Source organism: Podarcis vaucheri (genome assembly GCF_965113315.1).
Source record: "Podarcis vaucheri genome assembly, chromosome: 4".
Taxonomy (NCBI): domain Eukaryota; kingdom Metazoa; phylum Chordata; class Lepidosauria; order Squamata; family Lacertidae; genus Podarcis; species Podarcis vaucheri.
The window spans coordinates 8,247,051-8,261,643 of record NC_138762.1 but is presented as its reverse complement, the minus strand read 5'-3'; the positions used below and the strand labels follow the sequence as shown (position 1 = coordinate 8,261,643).

The window sequence follows — 14,593 nt, the reverse complement described above, 5'->3', positions numbered from 1 at the left end:
TAGCAGATGATGGGGCTTCTGAGATTCCCATTTGTTAAAGGCTCACACTGCATACCTGCTCTGCTGCTGAAAGTCCCAAACAGGTGAGTCGGAATTTTCAACTATTTCCGTGGCAACGGGATTATCGGCATCGGCAGCGACAAAGGACACGTAGCTACTGGGTGCCACGACCCCACGTTCAGTGAGAGGACTCCCTGAAAGACAAGTTGGCCAAATGTTGGTTTGGTCTGAAGTTATGAGAAAGGAGGAAACTTTGGGAGGTGCCACGAAATGCAGGCTCTCCCCAGAAGAACCACAATCCCTGAGGCCAAAGGAAAGGGCACTTCCAGATGGTTCTGGGGGAATGACTCCATGATCCCGGGTTCCTGTGAGCCTGCCAGGCGGGCAAGCACAGCCTTGCAACTGGCAATGCGAACGAGAAGCAGGAGGCTGAGGGCACCAAAGCCCCATTGCTCACATGCTCATGCACAGGCCTGTTTGGACAATAAGCAATCTTGGCAGCAGCTAGACTGGTAACTGGCAGTAGCCGCCTGGACCATATAAGGATCTTCACTGGTTCCCAGTACATTTCCAAGCACAGTTCAAAGTGTTGGTGCTGACCTTTAAAGCCCTAAACGGCCTCGGCCCAGGAGATCCGAAGGAGCATCTCCACCCCCATTGCTCAGCCCAGACTCTGAGGTCCTCCTCCGAGGGTCTTTTGCTGCGAGATGCGAAGTTACAGGGAACCAGGCAGAGGGCCTTCTTGGTAGTGGCGCCCTCCCTGTGGAATGCCCTTCTTTCAGATGTCAAGCAGATAAAGAATTACAGAAGACACCTGAAGGCAGCCCTGTTTAAGGAAGTTTTTATCGCTTGATGTTTTTATTATGTTTTCAGATATGCTGTAATCCACCCAGAGGAACTGGGGAAACCAGCCAGATGGGCGGGGCATAAATAAATAAATAAATGATTGATGATGATGATGAATGTTCTGGGTAAGGCCCACTGTCTTACAGCAAGCGGAAAATGCAGAGGGAAAGTGCAGGGGGAATGTGCAAATACAGTGGTACCTCGGGTTACAGATGCTTCAGGTTACAAACTCTGGTAACCCAGAAATAGTACCTCGGGTTAAGAACTTTGCTTCAGGATGAGAACAGAAATAGCGCAGCGGCAGGCCTCATTAGCTAAAGTGGTACCTCAGGTTAAGAACAGTTTCAGGTTAAGAATGGACCTCCGGAACGAATTATGTTCTTAACCCGAGGTACCACTTTATAGAATTTGCTGAACGTTACTATAGCACTATAATACACAAGACAGGCCTTTAGGAACTGCCAAAGAGAAGACCGAGGGTTCTTTGGTGCAAGAGAACGGACAAATAAAAGGCTCCTCCCCCTACTTTGTATAATCTCTTTCATGGCTGGAGCAGGACTAGAGCTTACCAGCCTCCCAACCTGGGACTGTTTATCTCAAAAGCATGGGAAGAAGCCTGTGAGAATAGAGATTAGCTAATCGTTTAATTGGCTTGACCTAGTTTGCTCAGCACAAAGTCGCTGTTGTGAACCCACAGAACAACAAGGTCGCCCTCTGGGAAGAGCCTCGATGCCGTTTCAGAGACAGAAACAATGTGGAACATGAATCCCAGGAAATTTCCCTGGGAAGGCGCTGATGCAGAGCCCAAGGCTGCCCAAATCAAGATCAGGACAAAGGGCATGTTGATGGCAGTTCTTTCGAACGGCAAATTCCCTTGCAGAACACTTCCACCCAAACGCCTGTTACTGATATCTTTTTGGAGTTTTGCAGTACTTTATGATTATCATAAAGGGATAGGAGTTTATAACAACCTCTGTCTAAAAGGGATGGACATATAATGCAAGAATTCCATTATGACTACAAGTGGTTAACATGCAAACATAATTAAATTGCTTGCTTATTTGTTTATCCCCCTGCCCTCCAAACTATTCACTCCAAAATCCTTTCTGAAGCAGCTTATGTATAAGATCAATAACATCAGCAGCAAACACTGAGCTCCTGCTTACAGCCTTAGAACCTAAAAAGACACTGAATCATTATTTCACACAGAACTTTCTCCTTAACGAAGACTTATTACACTGTGAATAATTTCCTGGGAGCAGACAGCACCTTTTCATTTTAAAAATGGAAACACTGGGAACAGTTCTTAGGATGAACCGGAGCTGTGCAAGGAAATTCATGTGCTCATGTAACAGATTAGTTGTTTATGCTGTTTCCAATGTTTAATTGTCAACTTACCCTGATAATGGGTGGAATTTAACTAATGTGTCCCGTAAGCAGAAGCACTCGTGAAGTGGGGCGGTTTTCCTCAACTCTCCTCCCTCTGACACTGGCTCGGGGTGGAATAAACTCTGGAACAGGGCAGGGAGAGGAGAGGGGGGGAATCATTTTGTCTGGAAAACTGAAATGTTTGCCTTGACAAAACAATCACCTTGTTCAATTCCTCCTAGTGTTTTTAAAGGTGAATATAAACCTAAGCAAACAAGTAACAACAGAACACCGCTTTTATGTCCCATTTGTGGGATTTCAACCTAGACCCCAGGGAGCCCAGAGTTTTACTCACCTTTTAAGCTCAAGTGCATAGCCCTTTCCACAAGGATGCTGACGGCAAATGTTTGCTCATGACCCACTGTGTGGGGAGACTCCTTGGATGGTTTCTCGCTGAGGGTTTCCACAACGGAGGTCTGATCAGGTTTCAAATCTTGCTCAGGCTCCTTCCGTCTTTCCTCGTGGTCACTGATGCCACTGCTGCCATCTTCGGAAACATCGGGTCTGGAGGGGCTTTTGGGAGCCGCCACAATGTGGACTCGCACGGCGGCTCCCAACAAGTTTGAAGAATTGCGCCGGAACAAGGGGAAGACACCTGCAATGATGGGAGAAGGCACATTTCAATAAGCAGAAGAGAGGTTAGGGGCCAAGTGTCTGGTTCTGTAATCTCTGAGATCTTGCTGGTATTAAAAAAATTCTCCCGGTATGCCCCATGGAGGACCTTAAGGTCCATAAATAGCAACACACTAGAGGTCCTGGGCCCTAAGGAAGTCGGACAAGCCTCAACCAGAGCCAGGGCCTTTTCAGCACTGGCTCCGGCCTGGTGGAACGCTCTGTCTCATGGGACCAGGGCCCTGCGGGATCTGATTTCTTTCCGCAGGGCCTGTAAGGCAGAGTTGTTCCGCCTGGCCTTCGGCTTGGAATCAATTTGATTCCCTCCCCCCTCTTCTTTTTTCATTTCCCCTCCTGCGATGGAACTCCTATTTGGGGACTTCCCTGGCTTTTTTCTGGCCCATGTAGGACCAGTCTGGAAAGTTAGCCTTGGTGAAGACTTGACGTTTTCATCCCCCCAAAAAGTTTTTGATTTGAGTTTCCATTGAAATGAAGCTGTATTTTAATATTTTAATGTTGTATTTTAATCTTGCTTTTAAGTTCTATTTCAATCACTTTGTTTTATATCGGGTGTTAGCCGCCCTGAGTCCAGTCTTGGCTGGGTAGGGCGGGGTATAAATAAAAGTTATTATTATTATTGTTGTTGTTGTCACGAAGAGTCGGACACAACTAAACAACAACAATTATTATTTAATTCATTCATTTGCTGCCTCCCACTCCTGCTCAGGCAGAAAAGTGTGGGCAGCGTCCCTTTCCGCCTAGGCTGGAGCCAGCCATCCCTGTTGGCCACCAGCACCAGGTGATCGAAAGTACAGTGGTACCTTGGGTTACATACGCTTCAGGTTACAGACTCCGCTAACCCAGAAATAGTACCTCGGGTTAAGAACTTTGCTTCAGGATGAGAACAGAAATCGTGCTCCAGCAGCACGGCGGCAGCAGGAGGTCCCATTAGCTAAAGTGGTGCTTCAGGTTAAGAACAGTTTCAGGTTAAGAACGGACCTCCGGAACGAATTAAGTACTTAACCCGAGGTACCACTGTATGTGACTCTGAACTTGGGAAGTTATTTCCTGCATCCCATGGACAGCGCTAGACCTCTCCTCCAAGAAATTGCCCCCATACTTTTTGAAAGCCATCTGTAGTGGCAGCCACCACCACATCTGTTGGTTGTTGTTGTTTAGTCGTTTAGTCGTGTCCGACTCTTCGTGACCCCATGGACCAGAGCACGCCTGTTGGTAGCAAACTCCATATAGGAAGTGGGTGTCGCATAAATATGCCAATAGGGGCACGGCTGTTACAATCATTGCTTGGTGATGGGGTTAAAAAGGAGAATGCAAAGACTACGGGTTGGATGGCAATTGATGGATTGAGCCCCAAATCTGCCCAACGTTTTTTAAGCTGCTAGTGAACATACCACTAACTGTCCTTTTCCCCCTTGAGCTCTCCTTGAGCGCAGCAAGGTCCACATAGGCCGACCCAATCAGTCGATCAGTATCCAGCGGCCTCTCGGTGTTGCTCTCGTTCCCATAGGCTCGCCACGCCTGGACCTCCAGCCTCTCCTCCTTGAAGTACCACAGTAAGGCTTGGCTCAACGGCAGATCCATTTCTTTGCTTTTCTTGAAGCTCACGGTCACGTGCTTCTGGTCTTCGGCTAATTTGGGCCTCCTAAGAGACGTCCACGTGGCTTCTTGGTCATACAGCTTATAGCGGAGGTAGCAATGGACGCTTTTGTTTAAGTGCGTCTCTCCTGCAAGTAGCACACACTGCACTGGTAGCCACAGCCGAGGGATGGAAATGGCCACGGCTGCAGTGTTTTGAGTAGGCTGGCATTCGCCCTCACTGTCGTCCTGCAGGCACTCAACGCTGGCTTCCTTCAAATTCCAGCCTAAAAGTTTAGCCGCATCCAGGACACGCTGCCGGTCCCCAGGATGGGCAAAGGTGACAGAAAGCTCCAGGCCTCCAACTGTGGTTTGCAGGATGTTTGCACAATGAGCAGGCACCAGATCCTCAGGCAGAGTTATTGGGAACCAGCCTCGAATACCTTTCACAGAGAACACAGGAAAAAGAGTGTCATTATCTCCTTTCAATGGAAAGTGGGCGTGGGGGAGCAGAACATTTTCATTTACTGAGCACCTCCCTATCAAAAAGCGACTCTGTTACGTACACCAAAGGTAACGCAGGTATCTTTACCTGATCTTCTGTTCAACAGGTCTCTGGTTGGAATCTTGGCAGTTCCCAGGAGGTAATCCCTCGAAGGCTGGGCTTTTGCTCCATATGGTGCTGTAAGATCAAAATGAAGGACATAGCATAAATATGAAATAAATAAAAAATCATGGTTCATACATCCAGAATGTATTCAGAATGGCCGAGTGTAGAAAAGGTGCAATGGAAAAGCAATCCTTGAGCTACTGGCAAGGATGGATTTATAAGATCGGATCTGTGTGGGCAAAAACTGTCCTTCCTACAGCTGGGATGGGTGAGCTCCCGTTGCTCTATCCCAGCTTCTGCCAACCTAGCAGTTTGAAAGCATACCAGTGCAAGTAGATAAATGGGTACCACTGTGGTGGGAAGGTAAACGGTATTTCTGTGTGTTCTGGCTTCCGTCACAGTGTTCCATTGCACCAGAAGTGGTTTAGTCATGCTGGCCACATGATCCAGAAAGCTGTCTGTGGACAAACGCCAGCTCCCTCAGCCTGAAGTGAGATGAGCACCACAACACCCCATAGTCACCTTTGACTTAATTGTCCAGGGGTTCTTTTCCTGACATAGTTGCTTATTTATGTGAAATGATTTCAGTTGTTATCCCTTGGAACTGGGCATGTTTGCCGCAGTTAACTGTGGGGCAATTCTTTATGCTCAGTGGTTGGTTGTTCTATGAAGGGTAATTCCCTGTTCTGTCATTGGGTGATAATCTACCACTGCTTCCTCATTCTTGGTGTACAAAGCCTAATGACTGGCAACCTAGTTAGATGAGTGGCATATAAATACTACTACTACTACTACTACTACTACTACTACTAATAATAATAATAATAATAATGTCATCACCACCACAACCATCATGGCCTCTGTTTCATCAGAACACAAACTCAAAAGCATGAAAGCAAGGAGCTCAAGTGATTTAGTCTAGGAAAGCTACATACAAATCCAGGAAATGAAGCACATATTGATCCCTTTGTAATAGAAATTGAGGGGCCCCAGTAAATGGACTGTTTGCTGGCTATAAGCTTGAAGGCAATCACTGGACCAGTCCCAAAGGCTGCCAGCTGCTGACGGTTTAAAGCAAATGTGTTGTGCTTTAAAAATACAGTAGAATATAGCAGCTGGATGGCTAGAAAGAGCTGATGCTTGCTGCCAGAGCACCATCTAAGCCCTTGCTGTGCCAGTGCTGGAAATGTCTCTTGCACAAATTTGATGGAAGTTGATGGATGCTGTGCAAAAGAGCAGGTGGGAGTGCTGGGTGGGTTTGCAACCTAAGCGATCCTTCGTTGGTAGCTTGCTGGGTCCACTCCCCTTGCCCACCCAGCTCAGAGTGATGCAGGTTCTGTCACTGGCACAGCAAAAGTATGGGCTGCCCCCGTGTATTTTACATACCTGAGTTCAGGCTCTTGTGAAAGACGGAAAACACTATCTCCGAAATCTGCAACAGCTCCCCCAAGGAACAGGCTTCTCCACTGCTTCTCTGGACCACAAGGTTGCACGGGAACTCTGTGTGGTGCTCGAATTCTGGACAGAAAGTGCGAGCCACGGCTCGGGTGTTGCGCCTCTCTGATTCGGGGAGGAAGGGCAGGTGCACGGAGACGTAAGCGTTCACTCCAACTTCTGCACTGCACTGGAGCGAAGGGTTCTTTTCTGCCACGGCTCTTAGCAAAGAGAAGAAAATATCCCAGAGACGCATATAAGGAGCGATTACAAAAAAATTAGACAGGCAAGCTCATGGGTATGTGTTGATTGTGCGTTGCCGTATTTAATAGGGGCAGGAAAGCAGGGTGGCTGCCCTTATACAAACTATCTGGACCATCTAAGCCTAGGGCAGTCAGCTCTGACTGGCAGCAGCACTCAACACTCTCTTGGGCTGTGCGCTTACCTGGCTGCTGCCTGCAAACCGGCTGCAAAGTGTATCTGAACAGAAATAGAAACTGCTTGAGCTGCCAGGATGCCTTCCGTCGCTTTCAGGGAGCGCCTGTATTTTACGCTCACATCAAGAAAACCTGGGGAAAAGGGGAGGAGAAAGAAATACATATTTAAGCTTTCCGTTGCTGAAACCGCGGGCAAGGTCTGCACGTGGCTGATGTGACAAGAAGTCACAGCTGAAGATCTTCCTGAAAACAGACGCTCTGGTCCTTCTCGTCAACCACATGAAGGTTAATACTTGGCGGAATCTAAGGAAGGTAGAAAGGGGACACAGGTGGCGCTGCGGTCTAAACCACAGAGCCTAGAGTTTGCCGATCAGAAGGTTGGCGGTTCGAATCCCAGCGATGGGGTGAGCTCCCGTTGTTTGGTCCTAGCTCCTGCCAACCTAGCAGTTCGAAAGCACGTCATGTGCAAGTAGATCAATAGGTACCGCTCCAGCGGGAATGCAAACGGCGTTTCCGTGCGCTGCTCTGGTTCGCCAGAAGCGGCTTAGTCACGCTGGCCACATGACCCAGAAGCTGTACGCCGGTTCCCTCGGCCAGTAAAGTGAGATGAGCGCCGAAACCCAAGAGTCGTCTGTGACTGGACCTAATGATCAGGGGTACCTTTACCTTTAAGGAAGGTAGAAACAGAATATGGCGGACAGAATGCAAGATGCTCTTTCTTAGCCTCAGGGTGGGACCTGACATTATAAGGCAAACACAAGGTTCCCCAATACCATGTTTGCCTTCTAATTCCAATGTGTGTGTGTGGTGGTGGTGGGGAGGATTTCAGGAGAGGCTGTATAACCAATTGGTCCTTCTTGCACCAATTCTCTCAACCCCTCTACCCTGGGCCTGTTTCCCCCCTTCCCCAGATAAGACCAAAATTAGCTCAGCTGTGAGAAAAAACTGGAGGTCGAGAGAAAAACGAAGCCTTCCTGCCTCCACTTGATCTACCTTACACATACATACACACCCCACCCCTGTTTTACTGTTAATCTCCAAACCTGTCTGCTAATATATAATAATAATAATTTATTATTTATACCCCGCCCATCTGGCTGGGCTTCCCCAGCCACTCTGGGCGGCTTCCAAAAGAATATTAAAATACTATAATACATCAAACATTAAAAGCTTCCCGAAACAGGGCTGCCTTCAGATGTCTTCTAAAAGCCTGGTAGTTGTTGTTCTCTTTGACATCTGGTGGGAGGGCGTTCCACAGGGAGGGCGCCACCACCAAGAAGGCCCTCTGCCTTGTTCCCTGTAACTTGGCTTCTCGCAGTGAGGGAACTGCCAGAAGGCCCTCGGTGCTGGACCTCAGTGTCCGGGTAGAACGATGGGGGTGGAGACATACTGGAAGTTCTGCCCTGCTTTTCACCTGTAAAATGGGACTGAGCCCTCCAGTACAGGTTATTGTATTTTAGTGTTTTGTTGGAAGCCGCCCAGAGTGGCTGGGGAAACCCAGCCAGATGGGCGGGGTATAAATAAATAAATAAATAAATAAATCACCACCACCACCACCACCACAAGGAAGATAAAATTTATTTAAAGTCCTGAAAAATTATGCCTTACACTCTGGTACAGTAAAACCTGACCAAACTCCAGACTTGCTCTGGGCCAATGTCTTCTGTTACCTGAGGAATGGGGATGGGGTTCCCCTGTACTCTCAGTCCTTGGGATTAAGGGTAGACTGAAGGTCTGGATGCCCACGTCCTCTCGGTATTGCATGGTCACCATGGCACACAGGCGGGACAGCGGCAAGGTCCCCCTGGCTACCATCTGGTCTCGGACGTTGGGGTAGTAATACCTACAAGAAGAGAAGTAAACGTTAGGGGCAAACCCTTTGCAAAGAGGAGCCTGCTAGGCCAGCATCATGTGGCCCACCAAGCCAAATGCAGCCATGTACTGTATCCCAACAGCCCCAGTCATAGGAAGCTGGCTTATGCCAGGTCATACTCCTTGTCCATCTAAAGCAAGGCTGCCTGGTGTGACTGGCAGCCACTCTCCAGGGTTTCAGGGGGAAAGGGCCTCTCTCATCACCTGGCCCAGTTGCATGCAAACTCTTAAGGTTTTGTTACAGGGTCAAAGAAATGAGTCTGAAAGGGATAATTCTGAGAGCGAAGAGCTCAAGTACAGAGGACTCAATTCTTTTAGGACTTTCTGTGCCCCGCTTTGAGGAGGATTCTTCGCATGGTCATCTAATAATAATAATAATAATAATAATAATAATAATAATAATAATAATAATAATAATAATTTATTATTTATACCCCGCCTATCTGGCTGGGTTACCCCAGCAATTCCGGGCGGCTTCCAACAAAACACTAAAATACAATAACCTATTAAACATTAAAAGCTTCCCTAAACAGGGCTGCCTTCAAAGTTTGGTAGTTATTTTTCTCTTTGACATCTGGTGGGAGGACGTTCCACAGGGTGGGCGCCACCACCGAGAAGGCCCTCTGCCTGGTTCCCTGTAGCTTGGCTTCTCACAGTGAGGGAACCGCCAGAAGGCCCTCGGCGCTGGACCTCAGTGTCTGGGCAGAATGATGGAGGTGGAGACGCTCCTTCAGGTCTACTGGGCCATGGGCCTAACCATGACTTGACGCCAGAAGAAAGGAGAGGTGGGTGTTTGCCTTGGCTGCGTGTGCTGCTAAGCAAGGGGCATTGTAGGGATGGTGAGGGACGCCAAAAGAAATACCTGCACCAGATTTCAAATTGGATCCCTCCTCCTCCTCCTCCTAAGCCCTGGGCAGAGAAAGAGCTGAGCAGAAGCCTTTGGACAGGGACATCAGCAGGGACCATCAAGGAGTGATGACGCTCGTCGCCAAAGTTGGGGTCAGGGACGCACAAGGTGGTTGTTGAGCGGAAAGGCTTTAACACAAGGCCTGAGGAGGTAAAGCAAAGCCAGAAAAGACCTGTGATGCAAGGGACAAGGGACCCACGTGCCACCCAACACTGACCCAAGCCCACTCACTAGCCAAGAGGACCCAAGGCTGCTCCTACAGCTGTCATTCACGTTAGGCCTGTCTTTGGGCATTGATATTGGGTTCTAGCTTGTTTCAATAATAATAATAATAATAATAATAATAATAATAATAATAATAATAATGTAAAGATAAAGGGGACCCCTGATGATTAGGTCCAGTTGTGACCGACTCTGGGGTTGCGGCGCTCATCTTGCTTTACTGGCCGAGGGAGCCGGCATAGAGCTTCTAGGTTATGTGGCCAGAATAACTAAGCCGCCTCTGGCAAACCAGAGCAGTGCACAGAAACGCCGTTTACCTTCCTGCCGGAGCAGTACCTATTTATCTACTTGCACTCTGATGTGCTTTCGAACTGCTAGGTTGGCAGGAGCTGGGACCGAGCAACGGGAGCTCACCCCGTTGCGGGGATTCGAACCGCTGACCTTCTGATCGGCAAGCGCTAGGCTCTGTGGTTTGGACCACAGTGCCACCCGTGTCTAATAAATAATAATAATAATAAAAATTTATTATTTATATCCCGCCCATCTGGCTGGGTTTCTCCAGCCACTCTGGGCGGTTTCCAATGGAATATTAAAAACACAATACAGCATTAAACATTAAAAGCTTCCCTAAACAGGGCTGCTTTCAAATGTCTTCTAAAAGTCAGATAGTTGTTTATTTCCTTGACATCTGGTGGGAGGGCGTTCCACAGGGCGGGCGCCACTACCAAGAAGGCCCTCTGCCTGGTTCCCCGTAACGTGGCTTCTTGCAGCGAGGGAACCACCAGAAGACCCTCAGAGCTGGACCTCAGTGTCCGGGCAGAACGATGCGGGTGGAGATGCTCCTTCAGGTCTACTGAGCGGAGGCCGTTTAGGGCTTTAAAGGTCAGCACCAATACTTTGAATTGTGCTCGGAAACGTACTGGGAGCCAGTGTAGGTCTTTCAAGACCGGTGTTATGTGGTCTCGGCGGCCCCTCCCAGTCGCCAGTTTCTAAGCTCAGTCTGGCGTGTTTGTGGGCCCTTGCTCATCCATCACGTTGATTCGAGCTGACAATGACGTTCAGCAGGTTGGGATCCTTGCAGCTGTCACTTCCTGTCTCTTGGCCACTTACTTTCTACATTCAGCTGAAGGGGTAGAGCAGCGGAACATACAGTATATCAGATATGGGAGCTCTGCACCCTGGGGAGGCCAGCAGGCAATAACTCAGTTTTCTGGCAACATTCTCATGTGCAAGCTAGCCAGGAAGAGGTTCCATGCTCCAATCCTGTCCAATTACCTTCCAAACAGGAGAGGAGGCAGGTGCCCTGAGTGTAAAACCAGTCGCCGTCAGTGAGAGCAAAGCCCTGGCAAGCAAAGCCACTGCTGGTCCTATTATAGATGAGCAGCCTTGTTTCAGTTTGGAAGCTCAAATACGTATTTGTCCATCACCATGGCACTCTAGCCAGTTCGGTTCAGAAGTTGGGAAGAGCACCCGGAATATCCTGATGGGCAAACGGCACTTACCATTCTCACAGAACTCTGTCTCACGCAGTACGTCCGACTCCGACTCCTGAACGGGAAAGTGGTACTGCACGTAACAGTCAGCCTCTCCCCAGACTGTGGACTGGAGGGGAGTGAGCCCTTTGACGCTCTCAATGTGGATCTCAAAAATGTGCTCCATCATCCCTTCCTTTTCTCTGCCTGACTGCTAAATAATAGACAAAATGGAATCCCTGTGAAAGAGGGGAATCCCTGTGGGGGGAGAGTCCCCATCTCTGGTGAACAAAATGCCAAATCTCAGCATGTTCTGGGCATGTAATAATAATAATAATAATAATTTATACCCCGCCCTCCCCGGCCAAAACTGGGCTGAGAGCGGCTAACATCAAATGTATAAACCAACATAAGATCAGGCAATCAATTAAAATACATCCTAAAATCAGATCAGGATTAGAATAAAATACCATCAGATGGCAACCCGCAGATTAGGCTTGGGGTAATAACCCACCACCATTATTTATTTCATAAAAATTATACACCAGCTGACTGGGAAAGCAAAACAAAACCTCAAAGCGGCTTACGAAAAGAAGGTAATGAAAAGAACAAACAACAATATTTGAAACCATTAAAGCTCGCTTCAGTTTTCTAAACATCTGGGTAGGATTGTCTGAACGCAAAGGTTCAAAACGTGCCCAAGAGAGGTACCGCAAAGGCACCTGACTTATTCCCTGGGGCAGGGAGTTCCAGAGAGTAGATGCTATTGCACTAAAAGACTGATTGCTCACAAATGCGGGGTGATTTTGTGTGGCACTTGCAACAACCCCATTTCTGCAAACTAAAGTGGTTGAGTGGGTGTATATTTGGTATAGTGATCTCACAGGTATACCGCAGGTTTGCCACACCTGTAAGACAGTCACTGACATATAAACACAACACACACACACACACAGACACACACACACACACACTTTAAATTTTCTACACTCCTTCCCCATCAACACCACCCCAAGGACAAAGCTCTTGGAGACACAGCCAGGTGCGGTCTCTGGTGGGTCTCTAGGCCAGGCACAGGCAAACTTGGCCCTCCAGATGTTTTGGGACTACAACTCCCATCATCCCTAGCTAACAGGGCCAGTGGTCAGGGATGATGGGAGTTGTAGTCCCAAAACATCTGGAGGGCCGAGTTTGCCTATGCCTGCTCTAGGCGGAAAAAGTGCTAATTTTGGGGGCAGCCTCAGCAAACACAAAGATATGTTTGATGGAAATACCTTTGGAAGAGGCATGGCAAGAGAGTCCAGAGCATGTGGAGGGCGCATTGCCACGGGAGGTGCCATTCCTTCCTCGTTCTTGAGCCTCTGCAGTGCCGCGATCTGCTCCGCGGAGCCCATGGCCAGAATGACCTTCAGGCTCCCCTTTTTGCTGCCGGTGAAGACGTCCACCACGGGCATGGAGCCATCGACAGCCAGCACCGGATACTGAGCCTGAAGCAGCAAGCTGGATATCTTGGGGTCCCTGGGAAGGGAGGGAGGGAGACAGTCATGCTATGTAAACTGCGTAGCGATTCCTGTTGACGCATGAAGTGGTGAATTAACTAACTAAAACATGCAGAAGAGTCCAATTTCCCTACCAGTGAATCTCCTTGCCACCTTTGCCTTTAGCAGAGACCGGCAACTTTTTCATGGAGGCTAGGCATTTTAAAATGCAGGAAAGCTGGGCTTCTATGAATTTGACATGTGAGATTACAGTGGTACCCCGGGTTAAGTACCGCATTTTTCGCTCTATAAGACGCACCAGACCACAAGAAGCACCTAGTTTTTGGAGGAGAAAAACAAGAAAAAAAATATTCTGAATCCCAGAAGCCAGAACAGCAAGAGGGATCGCTGTGCAGCGAAAGCAGCAATCCCTCTTGCTGTTCTGGCTTCTGGGATAGCCGCGCAGCCTGCATTCGCTCCATAAGACGCAAACACATTTCCCCTTACTTTTTAGGAGGCAAAAAGTGAGTCTTACAGAGCAAAAAATACGGTACTTAATTCATTCCGGAGGTCTGTTCTTAACCTGAAACTGTTCTTAACCTGAAGCACCACTTTAGCTAATGGGGCCTCCTGCCGCCAGAGCACGATTTCTGTTCTCATCCTGAAGCAAAGTTCTTAACCCAAGGTACTATTTCTGGGTTAGAGGAGTCTGTAACCTGAAGCGTCTGTAACTTGAAGCGTATGTAACCCAAGGTACCACTGTATATTCTGTAGTTCATGCTGCAGTTCCTAGACTCTCTGCTTAAGCAAGCTGCATACTTAATATGATCTGTGAGCCTTCAAGGCCTCATCACTCATCTGAATTGTGCTGGATACCTGGGGCAAGCGTAAGTCTGGGGACAGGGGAACTTTTCCAGCTTTAGGGTCATATTTTCTGATGGGCAACCTTTCCAAGGGTGGCTGCATGTCATACAGGAGAGGTGGAAGGCAAGAGTGGATGAAGTTATGATTTGTTTTTGTATGGTAGGGCACGTTCCAGCCAGATGAATTTTACTCACCGCTGGAATTCCCTCCATCATTTGTCAAAGCAAACTGAATGACAGTTCAAGGGCAGCCAAGCCAGTCAAAAGCACTTGAGGAGGGCATGGAGCAATGGCCTTGCTAGTGTGTGTGTCCTGACAGTGTGCCAAGGGGCTAGGAAGAACGCAGGGCCACATACGACCCTAGACTCTCAGTCCCCTTGGCTCAAATTCCCACTCAGTCTTTCTGTGATTGTGTTTTCAGTTTATGTGCCACACCCTGGAACCTCAGGGGGGAAAGTGGGTGAGAAATGCAAGAAACCGGAGTCCAAGGATTACTCGCACATGAAGGTGGCAGGTGGTTGGTGGCAGGACCCTGTGAGTGAGAGGCAGGGAAGGGAAGGTCTTCCAGGGTGAGAGACCCCACCCCCTGGCCCTGGGAGTCATCATAAGGAAGCTGGTCCTGGAGGAAGACCTGTGAGGGGAGAGACTCCATCAGGCAAGGCCTTCTTCCACCTGCATTGCCCCACCCTCCAGTCTCTGCTTCTCAAGTTGTATTGTATTATTTTGTGCACTGTGGCTTGCCGTTGTTTTATTGATTGTACAGTGGTGCCCCGCAAGACGAAATTAATCCGTTCCGCTAGTCTCTTCGTCTCGCGG

General features: G+C 48.5%; 1 protein-coding gene across 1 annotated transcript in view; it reads right to left on the bottom strand.

Moving 5' to 3' along the window:
• The window catches only part of C2CD3 (C2 domain containing 3 centriole elongation regulator), a 60,666-nt gene that overhangs the window by 24,557 nt on the left and 21,516 nt on the right, over positions 1-14,593 (bottom strand). Inside the window, exons 16-25 of the mRNA XM_082219684.1 lie at positions 12,711-12,954; positions 11,467-11,650; positions 9,698-9,884; positions 8,634-8,806; positions 6,972-7,095; positions 6,479-6,747; positions 5,075-5,164; positions 4,299-4,925; positions 2,570-2,869; positions 56-194 (exon numbers count right to left, since the gene is read on the bottom strand). Of these exons, the coding sequence (XP_082075810.1) occupies positions 56-194; positions 2,570-2,869; positions 4,299-4,925; positions 5,075-5,164; positions 6,479-6,747; positions 6,972-7,095; positions 8,634-8,806; positions 9,698-9,884; positions 11,467-11,650; positions 12,711-12,954 (2,337 nt within the window). The remainder of the gene's footprint in view (positions 1-55; positions 195-2,569; positions 2,870-4,298; positions 4,926-5,074; positions 5,165-6,478; positions 6,748-6,971; positions 7,096-8,633; positions 8,807-9,697; positions 9,885-11,466; positions 11,651-12,710; positions 12,955-14,593) is intronic.